The sequence below is a fragment of the Bidens hawaiensis genome, unplaced genomic scaffold, assembly GCF_021521415.1.
Source record: "Bidens hawaiensis isolate Kalapana, Puna unplaced genomic scaffold, B.hawaiensis_p1.1 tig00018836_1, whole genome shotgun sequence".
NCBI classification, from domain to species: domain Eukaryota; kingdom Viridiplantae; phylum Streptophyta; class Magnoliopsida; order Asterales; family Asteraceae; genus Bidens; species Bidens hawaiensis.
Genome location: NW_027492860.1, coordinates 303,665 through 327,305, shown reverse-complemented (window position 1 = coordinate 327,305; position 23,641 = coordinate 303,665). Strand labels below are relative to the sequence as shown.

At 34.4% G+C, this 23,641-nt stretch overlaps 1 protein-coding gene and 2 pseudogenes across 4 annotated transcripts; 2 read left to right on the top strand and 1 right to left on the bottom strand.

Annotated features, from left to right (window-relative positions):
- Positions 1 to 764: 764 nt before the first annotated feature.
- On the top strand, positions 765 to 4,504 carry LOC143557131 (probably inactive leucine-rich repeat receptor-like protein kinase At5g48380). 2 transcript variants are annotated; one of them, XM_077046276.1, is made up of 3 exons: positions 765 to 905; positions 2,142 to 2,901; positions 3,422 to 4,504. In XM_077046276.1, the coding sequence occupies exons 1-3, from the start codon at positions 880 to 882 to the stop codon at positions 4,430 to 4,432; spliced, it is 1,797 nt and encodes a 598-aa protein (XP_076902391.1). In that variant the 5' UTR covers positions 765 to 879; the 3' UTR covers positions 4,433 to 4,504. The 2 variants fall into 2 exon arrangements, with proteins under 2 accessions (XP_076902391.1, XP_076902390.1); XM_077046275.1 differs by lacking the exon at positions 765 to 905 and having other exon boundaries at positions 2,041 to 2,901.
- Positions 4,505 to 6,249: 1,745 nt separating this feature from the next.
- Positions 6,250 to 10,645, top strand: LOC143557123 (acyl-coenzyme A thioesterase 2, chloroplastic-like; annotated as a pseudogene). The gene is made up of 5 exons (XR_013139515.1): positions 6,250 to 6,647; positions 7,617 to 7,794; positions 8,235 to 8,704; positions 9,539 to 9,667; positions 10,427 to 10,645. The product of XR_013139515.1 is annotated as an acyl-coenzyme A thioesterase 2, chloroplastic-like (transcript).
- A 3,573-nt stretch (positions 10,646 to 14,218) lies between these two features.
- LOC143557129 (formin-like protein 1) lies at positions 14,219 to 17,863 on the bottom strand (annotated as a pseudogene). The gene is made up of 4 exons (XR_013139518.1): positions 16,410 to 17,863; positions 16,101 to 16,312; positions 15,771 to 16,015; positions 14,219 to 15,107 (listed from the first exon to the last, which is right to left on the bottom strand). The product of XR_013139518.1 is annotated as a formin-like protein 1 (transcript).
- Positions 17,864 to 23,641: the final 5,778 nt, after the last annotated feature.

The following is a 23,641-nucleotide window of genomic DNA, read 5'->3' as shown; positions in this document are numbered from 1 at the left end:
CACGAAAAAGTGAAACCAACATAAAAGGTTGTAGCAAACTTAGATTAAAACATACCATATCAATTGTAAATGACATATTTATCTTCATCAATCGAATCCTAGATGTGTTTGAAACATTAACCTACGTCAAAATTGGATAGAGGAGCCTATCAAAAGTGTCATCAAGATGGAGGAACCGTAGCAAAAACGATACAGATAGATGACCAAAATCAACACCAGTGAACAGAGGTCCGGAGGACGAGATGTTGCAAAGATGGTGGTAATGCATAAATAGTGAAAGATGCATTTCAAAGATAAAAGTTACCACTTATAACGCTTAAGCATCGCGGAATAGGTTTATTTTTTAACACCGTTTGTTTTAACCGAAAGGTAAAATGATTATTTTACATTTACTTTTTAACATCAGTAGTAAAAAACATCAAACACGTTACTATATATAATTTAAACAATAATCCACCATACAAACACAAATATAATAATTAACACATAATAATATTATTATAACTTTTAAACCCACTTTAAAAACCAAAATGATCAAAATCTTTGAAAAATAATTATGTATCAAAATCCCATCCAATCCAATACAACGTCACCCACAAAGAATTGCCCATTTTTTGGTCCAAAATTCTTCCTTTCATCAATTCTCCAAAAGTCACCACTTGACACGCCTCTCACTTTCCTCACACACACACACACACACACACACACACAATGAAAATAGTAACAAAACTGATCGAAGCAGCAAGTCAAGCGTACCCATTATTAGTCGTCGCTTGAACCTTCTTCATGGCTTTTCCTTCTTTGACCCGATTGCCAACAATTTTCTCTTCCATCCATTAAACCCCATCTCCTCCTTTTCTCTTCTCTTCTCATCCATACATGTTCAAGATCTCCAATCGCTCACTGTAAGCTCTTCAATTTATGAAGTATTTGATCTTGATTTCATGGAATTGATCTGGGTTTTTGGTTATTTAACTTCTTGTTCATGTTTTGGCTTCTGGGTATGTGCTAATTTTGCTGATTTCAGTGTTATTTGATTTGGCTTTTTGGTTATTTGAGTTCTTGATCATGTTTTGGCTTCTGGGTGTGTGCTAATTTTGCTGGTATCAGTGTTATTTCATCTGGGTTTTTGGTTATTTGAGTTCTTGATCATGTTTTGGCTTCTGGGTATGTGCTAATTTTGCTGATTTCAGTGTTATTTGATTAGGATTTTTTTGGTTATTTGAGTTCTTGATCATGTTTTGGTTTATGGGTATGTGCTAATTTTGCTGGAAACTTACTAATTTGATAAGGATTTTTGATATTTTAATTGGGTTATTATAATCTTTAATTGTTATATAAAAAAAGGTGACTTTTTTTACATTAGTTTTGGGTTTAGGTTGATGATGATTGGTAAAGTTTGGATTTTGGGTAAAAATTAGGTCTTTAATTTTATGGGATTTTTGGTATTTCAATTGGGTTTTTATAATATTGAATTGTTATTGGAAAAAGGTGACCTTTTTTGTCATGAATTTTAGGTTTAGGCTCATGATGATTGGGGAATTTTGGATTTTGGTTAAAAATTAGGTCTTTGATTTTTGAGATGTTTGATACTTATTGTTGTTTATGAGTTATTGACTTTTTGAAATATATTAATTGACCTTTTTGTTCTTAAATAATTCACCTTTTAAGCTACTCTTCACAGATATACTTTAGACAAAAGTTTTATACATAGTTTTCTCCTAATGATGGATCCTTTAAAGTTTTCATGGTGTTTGGTTCTTAATTAGGTGTTTAACACCATTAAAATTCAAACTCGTCTAGATATCGTCGCGCACTGCTTTGTTATGGCGGGTTACTTGATTTTGATTCACTTAGCCACACTTCATTTGGCAAATGAAATTTGTTTAACAAAATTGGAGCCGGGGGTGTAATTGGGAGCATATGAGTGAGATTTTACGGGGCATGTTTTTTTGTTTGGTAGTTTGTTACTTGGTTTTCATTATTTGCTATCTTTTCAGGCTTCTTTCTTGAAACCAAAGGTTCTTGTACCTGAAGTTTCAATCCTTATGCACAATGGCTCCTATACAAACGATGGCAACGCTCAATACGCGAACGGTAATGTTTGTATGTGTTTGGATACTAATATCCACTACTTACAGCAACGCGGTCCAAAGTGACATTGACTGCTTAAGATCGATTAAAGATTCACTTCAAGATCCCGAGCATCTACTTTCTTCATGGATGTTCAATAACAATACCGAAGGGTTCATATGTCGGTTCACAGGCATCGAATGTTGGCATCCGGACGAATCTAAAGTTCTAAATATTCGTCTTTCTGACATGGGTTTAAAGGGCCGGTTTCCACTCGGGCTCAAAAACTGCACCTCGTTAACGGGCCTGGATCTTTCAAGTAACAAACTTGACGGGCCTTTACCGGACAACATGACTGATTATATTAATTTTGTAACGACTCTCGATCTTTCTTCAAACAACTTATCAGGCGAGATCCCGGTGAGCATTGCAAACTGCTCGTTTCTTAATGTTATTAGGCTCGATAACAACCGGTTTACGGGCCGGATTCCGTTAGAATTGCGCCAGCTTAGTCGGATTAAGGAGTTTAGTGTTGCTAATAACGGTTTGACCGGTCAAGTTCCGTATTTTCAAAATGCTCCACAATTGAACTATGCGAGGAATCCTGGATTATGTGGTGCAGTCAGCTTGCGTGCGTGTCAAGGAAGTACTAAGAAAACACACATGGGTGTGATTATTGGGGCGGCGATTGGCGGTGCTACTCTGGCGGCCTTGGTTGTTGGTGGCGGGATGATGTTCTTTATGCGAAAGGTTGTTAGAAAGAAAAAGGAAGAAGATCCAGATCAAAATAAATGGGCCCGGAGTATCAAAGGAACTAAAAAGATTAAGGTAGGATGATTCAATCCTTAAGTTAATGTTGATAACTTTGTGGGTCAAAATCGGTCAAGTTGGTTTGACTTGCAGGATTTTTTGTTCTGATAAAGTGATTAAAAATAACTAAATATTGTGTCAAATATGATTACAAAAGTTTTATACTTTCTATAATAAAATGGGTTTTCAGATAGATTTGACAGTCAAGTTTTTTGTTGTACCCATTTGGCAAAATGAGTGGGTCGGGCAGGTGGAGCAAGGTCAAAGCATGTACTTTTTGGTATGGGTCTGGTCAAATGGGGCTGACCCGAAACTCTGTATCGAACATACTTTATAATTATTTAATGTGTCAAATATGATTACATGCGTTTTATAGTCTTAGCGTTAAGTTTTTTCTTGAACAAAATGGCTTTTGATGATGATATATGCTTTAAATGGGCCAAAATTGTCACATCTATGATCTACCTATAATTGTTGATTCATCTGTTCATTTTCATTTCTGTAGCTCTAAATTTACTAACTTTCAATGGAATTACAGCTCTCAATGTTTGAAAATCCGGTATCAAAGATGCGATTAAGTGATTTAATGAAAGCAACCAACAGTTTCAGCAAAGAAAATATTATCGGGTCAGGAAGAACTGGGTCTTTATACAAAGCAACACTAGAGGACGGAAGTTCACTCATGATAAAACGATTACACGACACCCAACACTCGGAAAAAGAATTCGCGTCTGAAATGGCAACGCTCGGGAACATTAAGCACCGCAACCTCGTACCACTTTTAGGCTTTTGTGTAACAAAACAAGAACGGTTTTTAGTATACAAGTACATGCCAAACGGCACCCTACACGATAACCTTCACCCCGTTGGTGATAATGCCCCCCATATGGAATGGTGGGCCCGGTTAAAGGTTGCTCTCGGTGCAGCCAAAGGGTTTGCATGGTTGCATCATAACTGCAACCCCCGAATCCTTCACCGAAACATAAGCTCGAAATGCATATTATTGGATCAAGAATTCGAGCCCAAGATTTCAGATTTCGGGCTGGCCCGGCTCATGAACCCGGTTGACACGCATTTAAGCACGTTCGTTAACGGTGAGTTCGGTGACATCGGTTATGTGGCACCCGAATATGCGCGTACGTTAGTAGCCACACCAAAAGGTGATGTTTATAGCTTCGGTGTGGTGCTTTTAGAGATTGTAACAGGGGAGAAACCGACCTACGTGGCGAAGGCACCCGAGACGTTCAAGGGTAATTTGGTCGAATGGATTTCTGACTTATCAGGCCAGTCAAAGCTTCACGATTCAATAGACGAGTCGTTAGTCGGGAAAGGATATGATAATGAGGTTTTCCAGGTTTTAAAGATCGCGTGTAGTTGTGTATTGCCAGCTCATAAAGAACGGCCCACGATGTTTGAAGTGTACCAGTTTTTGCGCTCGATTGGTGAAAAATATAATTTTACCACGGATGATGAGCTTTTGATGCCGACTGAGTCGGGCGATGGGGATATAGAACTTATTGTGGCCCGGGAGACGAAAGGGCGGAAGTGATTGGCGACGCGTAAGCGATTTTAAGTAAGGTGTATGTATTAAATGGTGGTTTGTGTTTGAATAAATGTTATAGCGAATATATATATATGTTTTGGTTTCAAGTATTATAGTTTAAAGGGGTTTTGGAATTATTGTATGCAAGTGAATTTTCCTAGATATGAATGTGTATTTGAAGTAAGGTTAAAGAGGACAGTACTTGTGTCACTAAAACTTGTTAGATGTCTTGTTATTATAGGTATACATATGTGTATATAATCATAAATCGTGTGTACAAAATGTATATGGGGCTATAGGCGTTATATGTAAGGTGAGTGTAGTTGTATAGAGAATTAGATCTTCAGGAGAACTTGAAACCCAAAATATTTGAACAAGTATTCATGTAGGGGATTAGTTTTAAAAAGTTTGGCCGGTGTCTAGCACGTATGGTCTTGGTTGATGCCTGTATAATTACCATAATGTAAAATGGATTTGTTAATGAAATTGTAATAACTTGTATGCTGATGTAGTTGGCTACAAATTATTAAAACTTAAGAAACGTAGTTAAAAATTTTATATTTAAAGTCGGCTTTTTAGGTGAGTTTAAGATCTTATTTCAAGTAAAATAGGCAATCAACGCCTCAAGGGGTAGCTGTTAACCGAATAAACCATAAACAGCAAAGACCCAAGAGTATTTTCTCTTTCAGGTATCGTAGATCGGTTAGAACATATATAAAATAATAATAATAGTAACTAAAATAATAAGGTTGGTGGTAACTTTATGTTGGAATAAGTCAAAAAGGTTATATAAGTTTCTATTTCAAGGGACCAATTTACATGTTGCACATGGCCAATTTACATGTTGCACACGGCTTTTTAAAACTCTTCGAGACGCCTTGTTTACGAACCTAATTGGTATTTAGTAGTAGGAAGCTGACATGTAAAAAACATGTTCTTATAGTCGAGTATGAGAACGAGGTTAGCGATATTTATTTCATAATCTCTCCAGATCCTATCAATAGTTTTACAATTTATGAAATTTATTGGGTACAACTGAGACAAACCTAATGAGTTAACTTTATATTAGATCCAAGATTTTTTTTTTTTCAAATGATTCATTGTTTTTAGATGCTCAAAATTTCATAGAGTCAAACATAAAAAAAATTCGGATTGTTTCGATGGTTCGTGTCGGGTAACGTTCATCACATAATAAAAATACAAGTCGGTTTGGGTCGGATACAAAGGCTATTTTGTATTTTTAACATCTACTTCACGTTTCTAACAAATCAACAATTTAACATCTAATTCAAGTTTATAAGTTATAACAAATCAACAAACTAACATCTAATTCAAACTTCAAACAAATCAACAAACTAACATCTAATTCAAACCTCTAACAAATCAACAAATTAACATCTAATTCAAACCTCAACAAATTCAATTTCAGCATGATCAATCTATTTAAACCCGACGACAACAAGTGATTACGGTAACTCAGTGAGGACTAAGGACAAGGTTGAGGGACGGTTAGTGTGAGTATCCATGGGAGTGTGATTGCAACAACGTGGCAGATTAAACCAGAATCTCCTTGTTAGAACATAAACCAGTCAACATCACTTCTTCAGTTTGTTAAAAACTTCACCCTATACATTACATATTAACATTATCTAATCATATTTTGTATATACATCCTACTAAAATTTTGAAACTCAAGGGGTTCTGGGAGACCCGATCTTTGCACCTATACCCATCCTTGGGTATCATCTACCAATAAAAAATTAATTTATATTTTATATGTAACCGCCAATTTAACACCTTCCAAATAGTAGTTAGAGAGATCATCAATATAACATGATCACAAAACCCCCAAATTCACCCAAACCCTAACCCTAATCACACCACCAAAATGGACTTCAACCCAATCACCATCAAATCAACCTTCACCTCACCATTCGAGGCCTCCCCGACGGCACCCATTCGTTCCGAAAGCCGCTCAGTCTATGGCCCGGGATGTACCATTCACCTGTCACAGCTGCTTTGTGGGAGACCAGGTCACAAATCTTCGAACGGCTTCTCGATCCGCCAGTTGATGCTCCGCCGCAAAGCGAATTGCTCACGAGGACCCCCTTTTGAGACGGATTATATATTGAGGGAACAGTACAGGGATCCGTGGAATGAGGTCAGGATTGGGAAGTTGCTGGAGGATCTTGATGCGTTGGCTGGGACTATTTCGGTTAAGGTTGTTGATGTGTTTTAGTTCAAGTTTCGGTTTTTATGTTTTGTTTCTAGTTTTTACATGGTGTGTGGATATTAGAAAGTAGTATTAGGGGTGTGTATGGGTTGGGTTGGTTCTGTTTTGGGCTAAAACTGAACCAAAAACTGAAATGCCAATTTTCTGAAATGCCAGTTTTGAATATTTGGAAAACGTCCGCTTTTGGATTTTGGTTTGGGTTTCATTTGATTCGGTTTTTGATTTGGGTTCAGTTCGGTTTTGTTTGGGTTAGGTTAGGTTCGAATTTAGTTTTGGCTTTGGTTTTGGTTTTGTTTTGGGTTAGGCTCAGTATCGGTTTTGGTTTTGGTTTTGGTTTGGGTTAGGTTCAGTATCGGTTTTGGTTTTGGTTTGGATTTGGTTTCGGGTTTTTCGGTTAGGTTCAGTTTCAGTTTGGGTTAGGTTTCAGGTTTTGGTTCCGGTTCAGTTTCGGGGGTTTTTTTTGGTTTTTGGTTCCTGTTCGGTTTCACCTTTTCAGTTTGGGTTCGGTTTCGGTTTTTTCGGTTGTTGGTTTGGGTTCAATTAAGTTTCGCCTTTCTCAGTTTGACTTTTGAGCTTGAAATTTTTGGGCAGAAAAAAAGATGTTGGCTGAAAATAATGAATTTGGGCCTAAATGTTTTTGTTAGTTAATAATTAGTTGTATACATCTGGGCTAATATAGTTGGGGTAAACTGTATGTTAAAGTATTATATTTTACTTCAAATTTATATATATATATATATATATATATATATATAATAAAAAATCTATAAGTTTGGTTCAGTTTTGTCGGTTTTAGTTACACGTAAATCGGAAACCAAATCGAAAGGTCGGTTTTATGAAAACATAAAATCAAACCGTTGATTTTTGTTTTAGTTTGGTTAATTTGGTTTGATTTCGGGTTGGTTTTTTCTGTTTCATGCACATTCCTATCAGAAACTCATTTGTGTGTGAATGCAGCATTGCTCTGATGATGATAGTATGACAAGGCCCTTATTGTTGGTAACTGCATCTGTTGATAAAATGGTCTTGAAGAAAACAATTAAAGTTGATTGTGATTTGAAAATGGCTGGTGCGGTTATATGGGTCGGTCGGTCCTCCATTGAAGTTCAACTTGAAGTCACTCAGTTATTAAGTGGTACGTTTAGGTCGATAATAATAATAATCAAATTGCTTAAAGTAGAGAATTGTTAGGTTATTTGGAGATGGAAATTTTAACCCGCTTCAGGTTCTTGTTTTGTCTCTAACGGGTCGAATAGCATTATATGAAACCGGTCAAAAGTCACAGAAAGTTACATTATTTTGTCAGTTTTGACATACAAATACTTCTAAACAAGTTAAAGGATTTAAATAAAACTGATTGGACCCGTTTCAGGATCCGGTTTATATTTAGCGGGTCAAATAGCATAGCATGAAACTGGTCCAAAATCACCCAAAATTACATTATTTTGTCACTTTTGAGTTTTAACACTATTATTTCGAAAAAAGTTAAGAATTTGAATAGAACTGTTTTGGGTCAACCTGTTTTGACCATATCGAAAGTCAACAGGTGCTGACATGGCAATCTTGGATTTGCAGATAGTGCTGAAATTATAGAAACCGTAGCTCTAACGGCTAACTTCATATTCGTGGCCCGTGATTCCAAAACTGGGAAAGCAGCACCTGTGAACCGACTATCACCAGAAACCGAGACAGAAAAATTATTATACAAAGACGCGGAGGCACGCAACAAATTAAGAAAGTTACAAAAAGTATCAAAAAAAGGGGTTGAAGAAACAGGAGAAAAAACCCGACTTGATTCGTTATAAACCGAAGGGCGTATATTTTGTGATATGCCCGCGTTAGCAAATAGAGATAGTATTCTTTTAAGAGATACACGCCCTGAAAACTCGTTGATTTGTCAACCCCAACAACGGAATATTCATGGGCGGATTTTTGGAGGGTTCCTGATGCATCGGGCCTTCGAGTTGGCATTTTCAACCGCTTATACTTTTGCTGGGTTGATGCCGCATTTTCTTGAAGTTGACCATGTTGACTTTCTTAGACCCGTGAGTATCGTATTGTTAACCTTACTTCTGCAGGCTTAAAATCATTTTTTTCATTTTTTATCTCTTAACAAGTCAAGCGGGTGAAGAAATATGTAATTAGCTAAAAAGAAACCGGTCAAATGGTTATAAATAGAATATAGTTTTTGTAATCATATTTACTATAATTATATAAAAAAATAGTTATAGATATTTGGGACTAGGCTTGTTAAACGAACAGACGTTCAGTGAACTATGCGGAGGGAAGTTCATTTATGCACGCTTATCTAATAAGCGAATGACTTGAACACACTTTTTTGTTCATTTAGTTAAATGAACAATACAAACACTTGTCTCGTTCGTTCATTGATGTTCGTGAATGTTTGTTCCTTAAAGTTCGTATATGTTGATTGCGCTCGTTAATATGTAATTAAGTTTTTTAGGCCCAACACATGGTTATTCACATTTACTTTTAATTGCTTTTTGCACAATTATGCTTGTGAATCGTTCGTGTATACTGTTAATGAATGAACATAAACAAATACGAAAAAGAAACTCTCATCCGTTCTTGTTAAGGTTAAACGAACATTGCGCTTTGTTCTTGTTCATTTGCAGGCCTATATGGGACAAGAAGTTTTTTAGTCAACCAACCCGTTCCAACTAGTACCTAAAGTATGCTGTAAATGGATTTAGACCCATTGGACTTGCATTCTTTTTACTCACATCTTTTATCTTAACCATTTGACCCGTTAGACATAGCACATAACCCAGATTGGCCCATTTTAGTTAAATGGGCTGATATGCTTTTGTGTCTACTAGAATTTTAATTTTTTGTTTTTTGTTTTTTTGTTTTTTCAGGTGGATGTCGGTGATTTCTTACGTTTCAAATCATGTGTCATATACACGGAATTTGAACACGCAGAACAACCGTTGATTAATGTTGAAGTTGTTGCACACGTTACGAGGCCCGAATTGAGGTCTAGTGAGGTCTGTGTCGTTCTAAAATTACATCATTTTGTTTAAATATATATACTTCTCTATTAAAATAATATGATGCGTGCGATATTAGTTAACACAAGCTACTTTTAAATCTGAAATGCTCTAGAAGAAGGGTAAAATAGTCATTTCACACGGAAACGACTCAAATGACTGTCATGTTAACTTTTATCAATGGCCCGTGTATGCACGATCCCGGTTATTTGTTAAAATCCTGATAATTGTTGGACAGAAAGTGTTTTGAATCTTGATCAACCAAACCTGACCTGGCCTAGCCCCGCCCGTGAGCCAAGCCACTTGTGAGCTACTCGAGATTGGCTTGTTAAAAGCTAAAATAGAGCTAGAGCACAACCTCAAGCCTAAAAATAATCTTGTTTAATAAACTGGCCCGAGCTTGAGCTGGTTCGTAAGCCTAAATGAGCTTATTACTTATACTTTTTATTTATTTATTATATTTTGTAACTATTTGCATTATAATAATAATTATTATTATTATTTTTTATAACATTTATAACATCATGATAAGAGTAACTAAATAGTATGCATATAAAAATTAATTAATTAATAAATCATAAAACGAGCTGCGTTTGAGCTTGAAAAAGCTACTCATGAGCCGAGCTCAAGCTTTAGAAACAAAGCTCAAAACAAGCTGAGCTGTTGTAAATTAAGCGAGCCGAGCCGTCGCGTTTACACCTGTAGATCTAACCCATACAATTTTGTTTTTTATCCCTTTGACTCGTGACCGTGCAGGTTTCCAACACATTCTACTTCACATTTACCGTCCGTCCTGAAGCAAAAGCCAATAATAACGGGTTTAGGATCCGTAAAGTGGTCCCTGCCACCGAAGAGGAAGCCCGCACAATGTTAGAACGCATTGATGCTGATTCTTTGCTATCAAAGGAAAGTGTTTAAATTTAAAAACATCAAACAATTATAATCAATATTAAGAGGAAAGTATCTTTACTTTTAAACAAAAGAACCTGTAATGTCATGCTTGTTGGTTCTGTTCTAACTAATGTTTAAATTATTGTTCGAATTTAGTTAAATGCCGGTTTTTTATATCATTTAGCCTGAAAGTTTTTGTCTTTATGAATCAACAAATTAAGTGTGTATTATAATGAGTTTACTGTTTAGAAATTTTTTATTTCCTAGAATTGATAAATGATTGCTTTGTATTGTTAAGGTCGAGCATTTATAAGTTATAACCAAAACTTGTAGGGAAACCTTATCTTATTTAAGTTGTGGTTTTGTAGATAATTAACAACTGATTATGATATTTCTAATCTTATATAGTCCCTTTAGAGTGAAGGTTTACATTTTGTCTCTCCAAATGAACCGCTTAAGATGTTTTGTCACTTTTATTAGTTTTAAGAGGTTGTTTGACAATCTAATGCTAAATTAATAAAAAGCTAAGAGGCAAACTTTAACTAGTAAGAAACTCTATGATCCATTAAAAGATGTAACCAAACACGCTCTATCTTTGACCGATTCAGATGTAGCTGCTTAATGGAATCTATGTAATAAATTAGTTCAAAAGTATAACTTAATGGAATCGATGTAATAAATTAGTTCTAAAGTATACATGATTGTTTAATGAGTGGTCTTGTCACTTTTAATTGTGTGTTTAAAGTGAATCATTATGTAGCTAATTACATGCTTAACATGCACTTCTTGTAAAGTAAGCCTCTGGTTTAGGAATGGTCACGATGTGTTGGTGACCACACTAAAGATTTTCACCGAAAGAGAAAAAAACTTAAGTCGAAGAGAAAATGCATCTAGAGGAACTTAATGAAATAGCAAATATTTTAAAAAGAATTTAATTGATATGCTGTTTTAAATGAATAGCTTGTTTACAAAAAGTTAATAAATATAAAATCAAACTTTCTAATATATAATTAATGATTTTCCAATATTAATTTGAGTAGTGTTTAATTTATTACTATAGATGTTTTTATTAAACTAAATGTTTTTTTGTTTATGAAATATGGATCTTTATAAGAAAAACGTTGCCATTTTCAATAAATGATTTTAATATAATTTCGAATTATTTATTTCAATAAATGATTTTAATATAATTTCGAATTAATTACTTAAAATAAAGGGGCAACTTCATAGAATAGTAACCAACTTTCAAAAGTGTTCCAATTAGGTCACTTAATTTTAAAAAGTGTTCCAATTAGGTCACTCAACTTTCGTGTTTGATTAAATTAAAAGTTTTAACATGGTTTTTTAGCCAATTTCTTTTCTGTTTCACATAGAAATCTTTTTATCTTTTTTTTGAAGTTGACGTTGAGTGGCGACGTGAATTTTATTTTTTATTTTTAAATTTTAATATAATTAATGTTTTTTAAAAATTTTTAAATTTAACTACATATATTGCAAATTCCGACACCCACATCTTATCATCCATTTCTTTCTTGACGTACACAAAAATCGGTGAGACTTAATTTGAAGATTTAGTGACCCGATTTAGGGAAAATATGCATCAGTGACCTAATTGGAACACTTTTGAAAGTTGGTTACTATTTTATGAGATTTTTCCTAAAATAAATACAAAAGTAAACTTTCTAATATAACTAATGATTAAGTGATTATATAATATAAGTTTAAGTAGTTTTTAATTTTTTATTTAGTACGTTTATATTAAAACTGAATGCTTTTTATGAGAAATATTGGCTTCTTATAGACATAATTTTACAAAAACAAGTGATTTTAATATCAGTTTTAAATAAATATTTAAAGCAAATATCAATTAATTAAACTTTCTAATATATAACTAATGATTTTCTAGTAGAATTTAGTAGCTTTTAAGTTTTCACTAAGATCAAATAATAAATTAAAAAATGACTTTTGTTTTATGAAAAATGGATCTTTAAAATAAATGATTTTAATTATATTGTTGAAAAATTACTTAAAACGATATGAACATTTTCATGGACGTATGATTTAAACCAAACACAGTCACGTTAACGCCCAATAAAACTAATAAAATAGATTTTCATGATTCTAATGTGTAAAATTCTTTTCGAAAACCATGAGAACATGATTCCGAAAACTCTTGAGACCCGTCAACGAACTTGAACGGATAAAACCCAACTTGCACTTACCATTGGTATTCAAGGGGCTATCAAATGCATAAAACAAATAAAATTTGAATTTAAACATAGCACCTCTACGCATAAAGTCACAAGTATTTAATTACATGTTGTGCCAAAAATACAGTGCTTGCATTTCCCAATAGGGTTTTAAGATTTACATATTTCTGTATTCAAAAATAATATAAGGTGTGTAAAAACATTCAACTGATGACTTCATTTGTTTTAAAACCAAGAAAAGAAATACCGAATTTAAAATTTACATGAGTCAACTATGATATATTGTGAAAAGTGGCATCATTAGGAAATGATGAGGCATGCGGCACATGCATTGAGGGTAAATGTCCCCCATCTATAATTTTCAATCTTTCTGGTCGACGCATCATATCGTCGTTTTCATATTCTTTATCTTGTCACATGTAAGTATGTTCTAGAATATAAATATGTATGTATATACACACATATAAAAAGAAATTAAAAAAATAATATGATTGTAGAATTAACTTTTATAGTATTATCTTTTTTAAACATCAGGTTACCTTCATCCCACTGTAGAGTTACCTATAAGGTAACTTATGAAAAGAACTCGAGAGTCATCAGCTATGACTAACGTGTTTTAGGTCACGAATTACGTGATAGGTTTAAACCTACAATGGTACAGACAAAGTTACACATCACATGGACAGTGCCTACTTTGAGGAAGGTTGACAACTATCGGCCTGATAACCCCGGTAGGTCCGAAAATTTTCATAAATTTTTTATATATATGTTTTATTTTTAAATATGTATTCTTAATGTTAAAACCGAATTACCCAATTCATTTAAGCCTATTTTTATTAAACAAAATTTGTGTACAATCCAAATCATAACCCAATAAAAATTTAAGGCCCAAACTTTTTTCTCCCATTCGACTTATAAAATGTTAACTACTTTCTCGCATTTGACTCATAAATTGCGTGCTGAAAGTAAATATTAGGGTCATTTTAGCACGACCAAGTTCGGGATCACTTATAATCTGTCATGCATGAACTACTTACAACAAATCTGACATAACTTAGTAAACAAGATGTAAATATAACGTTATACAAAGATTCGTTTTGATAACATGCCATCATAGGATACCTTTTTAATATATTTTGTAACGTTATTCTCTCTCTCTCTTGATAATATCATGATCTACTAGAATAACTTTTTACCTTTCCATACAAAAGAACACCAACCATAATCTTTACAAATAAACGAACAAATTACAATAAATTATTTGTAACATATAAACAAAACTCATGATTAAAATTCAGAAATCATATATATTTTACAGAGGAAAATGGTGGTACAGAGAATCAAATTCCATAGAACAAATGAAGCAAAAACAGAAGCTTGTTTTTTTTTTACAGAAAAATATGCTTATTCTTCTTCCAAAATCTCCTGTGTATATTATCAATATATTTATATGTATCTATATAACCAAATTAATGTTCAAAATCTTCTAAACATATGATACAAATACAACATCAACACGAACACAAGAATGTCGTTACTTACGACAGTCGAAACGAAGAATTACTTTCATCATCCGAAGAACTAAACTGCCGTGTAAAAACCGGTAGAAGTGTCGGGTTAACCGGCACAGGAAACTTATGAGCTGAGCTTACAACAATCCGTTCGTTTACCGACACAACTTCTTTGCATACCCGATCAAGAACCGTCAAGAAATCTCTTACCACCATGAATATTCTCAACGGATGTGCTTCTTCCTTGGCCGAGTTCCCGTGAAAATATTCGGTTATTTCTTTAACTAAAGAAAACGCGACACTTTCTTGCGCTTGAATCTTAATAATCTCTTCTTCAGCCGTTTTCAAAAACGAGTTCATGGATGTGGTGAATCTTTCTCGGTTTACATTGTTGGGAATCGTCTCGTTTAACCTAACGACTTGTGAAATGTCAGAAATACCCTTCGACAGTTTTGTGACATCACTATTAAGGACGTCTGAATCCATGGTGGCGGCTTTCTTCACATTTGAGAGTTCTGAACTGATCCCAGCAACGACTTGGAGACCAAGTTTACGGGTCTTTGCGTCATTAGCAACGGTGGGGTTTTGCGCGTCGGGATTGGAAAGGCGGGCTCCTTCGCTTTTGATAATTTCTTGGACGACAAAGTGTAATAGAGTTGTTTTACCGTCGGTGCCTTTGACGTCGACTAGTTTAAGGAGCGTGTCAAGTTTGAACGCGTGTGCGTCGCCTCGGTTTGTGCCTACGTTCATGCGGTTTCCGGTTTTCAGAACAGCTTCTAGAAGTTTTAGGAACATTCGGCTGTTTCTAAGCTCCTCGCATGCTAACTGTAACCATTTTTATTCAAAGATTTAGATTATTATTGTAATAACATTGATGTCTAGAGTAAAATATTTAAAACAATTAGACTCTTCAAAATGCTCGCAGCACGCTGGAAGTTCAATTGAAAATTAGTTCGTTTGTAAACGAACCTAGCCCTCTCAGTTTGTAAGCGAGCCAAGCCTGAGCCAAGGTAAGCTCGGCTCATTAAGTTGGCTCGTTTAAAATAAAGCCCAAATTTTAATATATACAAAAATATAACCCAAATTTTAATAAGTATAAATAATAAATTTTTTAGTTTATTTGTTATGTATTATAAGTTTTCTGGTTTATATTATCAATGTTTAATGTGTTAAAACTTAAAATACAAAATCAATGTAAAGAAAATGAGTTGGCTTGAGCTTTCTACGAGCTGACCTCGAGCTTAACATTTTAGCTTGTTAAGATAAGCGAGCTGGATTGATTTGTACACGAGCCGAGTCCAACCTAGGTCCTCTCGACTTAGTGCGTTTACAACCCTATTTAAAACCCCACCCGAGCTGGCTCATGCCAGCACGCGCTTAAACAACACTTTCAAGTTTCAACCCATCTTTCCACCCAAAACCATACTAGAAACCTCACATACTCCAACACGCAACGGTTTGAAAACAATGTTTATCAAGAAAACCTACCTCGAGAGTTTGAAACGAGCGTTTAAGGTACTCAACCTCCGACTCAAAGTTAGATATGTAAAGCATCGCCTCGATTCTTTTAAACGCAAATGGTACATCAAGAACAGCCTTTAAAAACTTCTCAGCCGGGCCAAGCTTAACCGGCGTATCATCTTTATACTCGATTAGCTTCCGTTCTTCCTCTTTAGTCGGAGCCATTTTCAACAAACTCTCAAGAAGATCAGTCCCTAGCGTATCCGCATTACCTAAACGATCACACCATTTTAAACCGATTAAATAAATTAACAAAAATTCAACTTTGATTGGATTGAATCAATTTTAGTAATTTACCTTCTAAAAGTGCATCACAAACTTCCTCAATTGTCACATTAACCGCCCTAAGTAAAATCGCAATGTTTTGTGACTTCTTCGGGTCAAGAACTCGGTTCTCATGGCTCGGTGGAGATGGTAGAATCTGACGTCTTGTGGCGGATGATTCGGTTGAATTACTCGGGTTCGGTGTCTTCACAACGAATAACGTCTCGATCATCTCCTCATTCAACCTGCAATCAAGAATCCAATATCCCCAAATTGTAAAATCAAACAACCTTTTTAAATAACAAATCATAAATTAAACAATCTAAGGGTTTAATTTCTTACTTAAATGAGCTTGATTTAAGTTGATCCCACACCATTTCGCGATCGGAGCTTGCCCGGACTTTATCCCAATGTAAAGGCTTCAGCTTTGGCTTTAGGGTTTCCTGACTTTCTTGATTTTCCGGCAACGGTTCAATCGGTGACACGAGAGGCGGATCGTTCATTACGGATATGGGTTTTGCCGGCGGTACCAAACCCGTTGGCCGAATTGGCGGTGTGGGTGTTTTCGTGCTTGTTTCCCAGTGTCTAGCCGTCGGCGGTGGCGGCGGCGGTGGAATTCTCGACGGAGGCGGCGGCGAGTTTTCCTTTCCGTTTTCATTTTCATTTTCATCACTTGATGAATCTATTAATCCAATTAATCCAATTTCCGGCGATGGAATGAACAAAGCCTCCGGCGGCGGTGGGGGTGGGGGTGGCGGAGCTGAGCGAGACGGCGGCGGATTTTGGATTGCAATAAGCTCCGGTGACTTGGGTCTCGACCGACTCGGACTCAAACTCACCGGAGGCGAAATACTTAACGAAATCGACCTCGCGGGAGAACCCGAGGTCGAAGACGAGCAGGAAGAGGAACCCGAGCCGGACCCGGATCCATAATTCTTCACATTAACAGGAACAGTAACAAACCCAGAACCAGATCTAGTGCTAATAGATCCTTTAGGAGAATAAAACTCCTCAAACTCTTCATCTTTAGAGGACTCAACATCCCCATTTTCAAAACTTATATTCCCCAAACTACCCTTACTCCGTCCTCCGGCTCCACCGACACTCACAAGTGGAGGAAGGGGACGGAGTTCTGGCGAATCCAATTTCCGTAAATAAATTGGATTCGCCAGCTCGAAGATTGTCAATTCCACCTGCATTCGTTGATTCGATGGAATTGGCAATCGTACCGAGGTACAGAAACTCCGCACTAGTTTGCGAAGGCCTAGTTAGCTTCGGAATCCGATTAATATTATTATTATTGTTGTTATTATTATTATTGCTATTAGAGCCGTTGCTATAAATAGCATTACTAGTAACAACCACTCTACTACTACTATCGGATCTATGAGTTTTCTCGTCGCTAAATGCGTGAGAATTGTTATCATTTCTTCTCCGCTTAACTCGTAAATAAACGACGACCGCGATAACAATTGCGGCGGCGATTGCTAAGGTAACCGCCGTCGCAATTAATTTCGTCGAAACGGATTTCGACGAAGTCGGGAGATTTAGCGACAAGATGTTGGCCGGGAAAGAAGCCGACGGAGTTGAAGTTTGCGGAGGCGGTGGTGATGGGATGTCTTGGAAAAACGGGCGGTCCGGCGGTGGTGCGGTGGTGGTGGTGAGGGTAGGAGTGAAGGGTACATCGGATGGAGATTGTGGTGGTGGTGGTGAGTCTTGTGGGAAGAATGGTTGGTGCAAAGTCCGGCGGCGGTGGTGGTGGTTGTGAGTGAGGTGAGAATGAAGAAGAAGAAGAAGAAGAAGAAGAAATGGTTGTTTCAACTTTCAACAATATTAATATACTACTGTACTTTACTACTATACTATTTGGCATACAAACAAGGGAAAATTCCCTAAATAAACACTTATGAAAACAAATTTTCAGTTTTAATGTTTTAAATATTATTTACAAAAAATTTCAGAAATAGGTATTATAAACTAGTTATGACAGATAGTTTGTAGAACCAATTAAAAACTTGGCGCGTATTCTTAAACTAACCGTAACAAACAAATTCACTAATCATTTACTCGTCACGGCTAAATAAGTTTCATGTCTTGTAATCAACGCCCACGACGACTAGTTTACCCGGTTAACATTCCCTATACGAGTAGTTTATTAGTAATTAACTCGTCACGACTAAAGTACTTATGGATTACTCGTGGGCGTTGATTACGCGGCATGAAACTTATTTAGTCGTGGCGAGTAAATGATTAGTGAATGTGCTCGTTACGGTTAGTTTAAGGACACGTGCCAAGTTCTAATTGATTCCTACAAGCTACTCGTCACAACTAGTTTATAATATATATTTGTGAAATTTCTTGCAAATAGAACCTAATATTTGAAAAAAAAATTTCATAAATGCTTATTTTAGAAATTTTTCCCAAAAATAAACTCTTTCACAACTTACAAAAACAAATACTAAGAATTTTACTCGTTAAATTACGGAAAAGTTTAATATACTTTTAAAGTTTATTTAACAAAAAAAAAAACTTTACGCGCTATAGTAAGACGTCAACAATATTTGAAAATTCTTGTAAGAAGATCGAGCAAGTGCACACTTTATATTTTAACAAATTCTAATTCCTTTGAAAAATTTACATTTTTTTTAAAACATTCTACGAATCAAACATACCCTTATATTTCAACAAATCATAGTTTTGATGATAAAAGTTTGAATATAAAAAAAAACTATAATAATCATAATTAGTTGGGTATATAAAGTGATCTTAATGCATGCTTTTTAAGAAAAAACATACCAGACTGTACATTTTTGTAGTGGCTGAATATATATTTATGCATGCTTTTAAGAAAAATTTAATTAAAAAATTATTTTTTTAAAATAATAAGCCATTTAAGGTACGAACATTTCGATAAAGTTACTTTGTATAGCTAATTTACGCTTAACTTACCTAACAAATAATTTCCTTTTTAGGAAAGCGTTAAAATTATGAAGGCCCACGGTATATTTTGTAGGTATTCCATTACATCATTTATAGAATTCTAGTTAGTTCAAATTTAAACACTCTTATACAACTTATATATTTATTTTGAACAGCTTATACAACTGATATCTAGAAGGCATTCTGTAAACCATATTTTATCGATCTCAGCTTAAACAATGTTTCGAATATTCAGTGTCTAATGATAATCTATCATGAGCGTGTTTTATTAAGATTACTATCCGATTAAGTTAAAAGTATCATGAGAGTCAAGAAACTGTCGGTAAAAGTAAATAATCAACTAAAATGTGTTCTGATTATTTTACACGCATACAAATGGAAATAAAGTTGTCATGCATATTGACAAAAAGGATTGAAAATATATTTTTGGCGTTCTTATGATGCTGGTTGAGAAAAATGTGAATAGAGCAGAGCCAAAAACGAACCCCATTAGATATTATATATATACTCAAAAGTAAAAAACAAATTCTTTAAACAACCAGCAAATTTACCATCAATACGATGTGCTTTTTTAGTTGTGAAAAGGTAGTGCGTACAGGTGCACAAACCGGTTTAAAACTCAAAACCAGTTTGGGTTGAAACCGGTTCGGTTTAATCAACAAAAGTCAAAATTGGTTTACTCGGTTTCGGTTTAGGTTGAAGCCGGTTTCTTACCATGTTACAATCGGTTTCGGTTCGGGTTTTGATCGGTTTCGGTTTGGGTTTTGACCGGTTTTGGCCGGTTTCGGTTCGGTTAACCGGTTTGAAACCGGTTTTGATAGAGAAAATTACAAACCGGTTCCGAACCTACGGTTCAAACCGGCTTTTACATAATCGGTTTCAAATCGGTTCGATTTCAGTTTTATTTTCAAGTCGGTTCTGTTAACCGGTTTATTTGTCCACCTCTAGTAGTGCGTACAAAATTCACCAAGTAGGTATAGTAATGGTTTAAAAGTGATTCTTATTTTTTTTTAATTTAAGTCTTATTATATAATTTTAAAAGTTGTATACCATAGCATGCATTCAATATCATAAAAAAATTCACATTTGTTAAATATTAAGCTAATATATCTAATATTTACACGATAACTAAAGTGAACAAAAAAAATCACGTGTTAATTGTGGTGGGTTTTCTTCGGATGATAGAATGAAAATGATTGGATGGGTCATTAGTCTGTCAGTAACCCAAATAGCCGTTAAAAAATATGTATAAAGTTAATAATTTATTTATGTTTCAAGACATGTAATAGCTTAATCCTCTGCACATGAAATAATACTGACATATAAATATAAATGTGAATATGAAAATCAAATAAAGAGTTTAAGTTAAAAATGTACGGATATGTAAATAATTAAAATGTTGTAGTCGAGTGGGAATATGAAAATACGAATTTCTAGAAATTGAGTGTGTGAACGAGCACCGACACATAAGGAAAAAGGAATATATTGATAGAAGTATAAAACGAAGCATGGAACAAATAAACGAAACAAAATTAATATTACTTTAATTAAATTTTTAAATAGTTAAATATATTTTATATTGAATTAAAAATAAAAAGCAGCATCACCCACGACCGCATTATTACCATGATTATAAGTCCATAATTATATTCATACAAATAGACAACAGCCACCATTAATTTTTGTATGATCATATTAATTAAATAATTGGACCTTGGCTATTATATTGATTAAATACTTAATTAGTTAATTGTAGGCCTGCTGGACTGAACATCCGAAGAAGAACGGTTCGTAATTCGTTCGGCGGGAAGTTAGAACAAAGATGAACAAAAAGTTTGTGTTTGTTTAATTAAATGAACGAACATGAACACATGTTTCATTTCGTTTTTTCGTTTATGTTCGTATATGTTATTTATGTTCATTTATTTTTGTTTGCGTTCATTTAAGTATGTTCATATATGTTAAATTATGTTTGTTTATATTTGTTCAATTATGTTTATTGATATTCGTTTATGTTCGTCAACTGTCCGTTTAGAATTTAAATAAACGAACATAAATGTACACGAACATGCTCATTTTTTAAGCATGAACACCAAATATTTGTTCGATTAAGTGTTCGTGTTTGTGTTCATTTAAAGTTAAATGAACGAACACGAAAATATCCTTGTGTATTTTCGTTCGGTTTGTTCACATGCCTGGTTAATTGAGTTTGGTTCAATTATCCATAAAGAAAAATACTTAATTGAGCAATTACTTTATAGAAAACATGCGTTAAAATGCTCCTAAATCTACCGCGTTCTACTTGTGATGAAACTTAAACATCCACCTTTTGAAAGAAGTGACTATCTTAGGAGCTGATTGGAACCCACCGCTAGAGCTACTAAAATGGCTAACTGATTTAGAGGCTTCATGATCAATTCAGAGGCTTACAATTGGTAGTGAAACAAACACACTTTGTTGCTTACCGATACAGATGTAATATCTTAATGGGATCAATATTAGGCTACCAAACAACCACTTAATATCTTAATGGGATCAGTATTAGGCTACCAAACAACCACTTACTATCTTATTAAACACCCAAAGCTGGTTTGTTTAATTAAATCTCCAATTTCACTTTGAGGATCAACAAAACAAAAAAGAATCCTCAATCAAACTGAATCGAATTTTAAATCAAAAATGAGTTATTCGACCACCAGTCAATAATAAAGAAGCAATGCCATTGGAAGCCACATTAAAAACAATAAGGCCTTTAGATCTAATGGATAATGCTAAAGCCTTCCTATAAAGTATTTTACCTGTTCCTCCATACCCATACACAAAAAACACACAGCCTCTTCCTTTTACAATGACTTCAGTTATTTCATTATAAACACCATGATGTTTATATGTGAGTGAGATAAAAGGAGTATCAAACTAATGGTGTAGAGTATCATGATCATAAGACGTCTCTTCCATAATAAGGCGATTATTTGCAGAATCTATAGATTCAAAATCAGAAAAGGGCATTATATTAAATCTTCTTAATGAAGAATATTTACGAAGCAGAATTTCTCAATTTCAAGCAAAGTCAAATTCTTGATTCGCTCTTCGTTAATTGATAGGCCCACATTTTAATAGCAGAATAATCGCATTCATTGTTAATAATTGATTAATAATGAATAAAAAAAGTCAAGATATCCTTACATTACTATTATTATTAAAAATAATACTTGGACATTCCAAAATCAGCTGTGTTTGTGATAATATCTTCAACCAAATACTTCCATGTTTTTTCTCAAACAATAACAATTATTTGGATTTTGGAATATAAAAGATATCATGTAGATATTCATCTGAAAAACAAAAAGGGTTGATCTGTATTCCACTGATGTTTACATCTTTGCTATTCGACGCTTTTGAAACAAATCGAACTAGCCAATAACCGGTTAATATGTAAATCAGTAGAAAAATCATAACAAAGTTATAACTGGAGATGAGTTCAAGGGACATATATGAGTTCGATTAGCAAAATTCATAACAAATTACAAAAGTCGTAAATCAGTGGTAGATGTATCAGTAGGTGATGCACGACATAGATTACTTTGAGGGATAGAGATGAGAAGAGAGTGAGATGGTTGCTTGGGAGGAAATTCTGAACAATATGCGTGAGAATACCCTTAGATGAGCTATATGTCTAGCCTGATTAATGTTATGTCCCATTTACAATATTGGTTTTGACCCATGGATAGAAGAGGTTATGTTACGGAGGAAAAATAAGCCACAAATCAATATAGGCTTGACACATAAATATCAAGATTTCTTTTTAATTAGAGATGTAGGATAGGATAGAGATAGAATTATAAATTATTAAAAATGAACTAATTTATTTATTAAATAAGAATGAAAAAACAAATTTAGGAGTAGAACTCGAGGTTAAAACCCCAAATTTACCATACTTTCTAAAAACAGAAAAGATTACAATAATTCTAAAAATAGTTTAAAAAATTGCCGTACTCCTTAAAGTTGTTGACTTGTTGATTTCGTGTACCCATCGGACGGCAGCCCTTTCGGGGGTTCCTTAGGGACTGATTCGAGCGTGAGTCGGTCATCAAATCTGGCTCCTTACACATTTACAACCAAGTGAAAAATCTATGATGTTTGCGAAAGTCGAAACTGTTATTTTATTATTTTTTTTATTGATTTATTTAATTAATTTATTTGGATGCGTATGATTAGAATTCGTAGGTTGTTATATTTACTTATTTATTTTGGATTTTGGATATGTAGGATTATAATTGTAGGTTGTTAAGCAACCTTTAGACGGAGGCATATTTATGCGAAATTGTGTGAACCTTTTTATATCAAGACCGTTTTCTTTCTTTTGAACTATTTATGGAGTCACGTCAATCACTTAACATATTGATCGTAAAAAGTAATGGAACCAAAACAATACAAAAGGACACAACAAAACATGCTATAAATTGGACATCTCAATTACATTACACAACATCTAAAAAATCTAACACCAAACAATCCGGTTTGCACTAGGGGCAAAGCCACTATATGGCTTGGCGTTGTCGACCTATCCATCAACTTTACCCATACTTAAGTATAAACAGAATTGATTAGTTATTGATATTATGGTATTACTC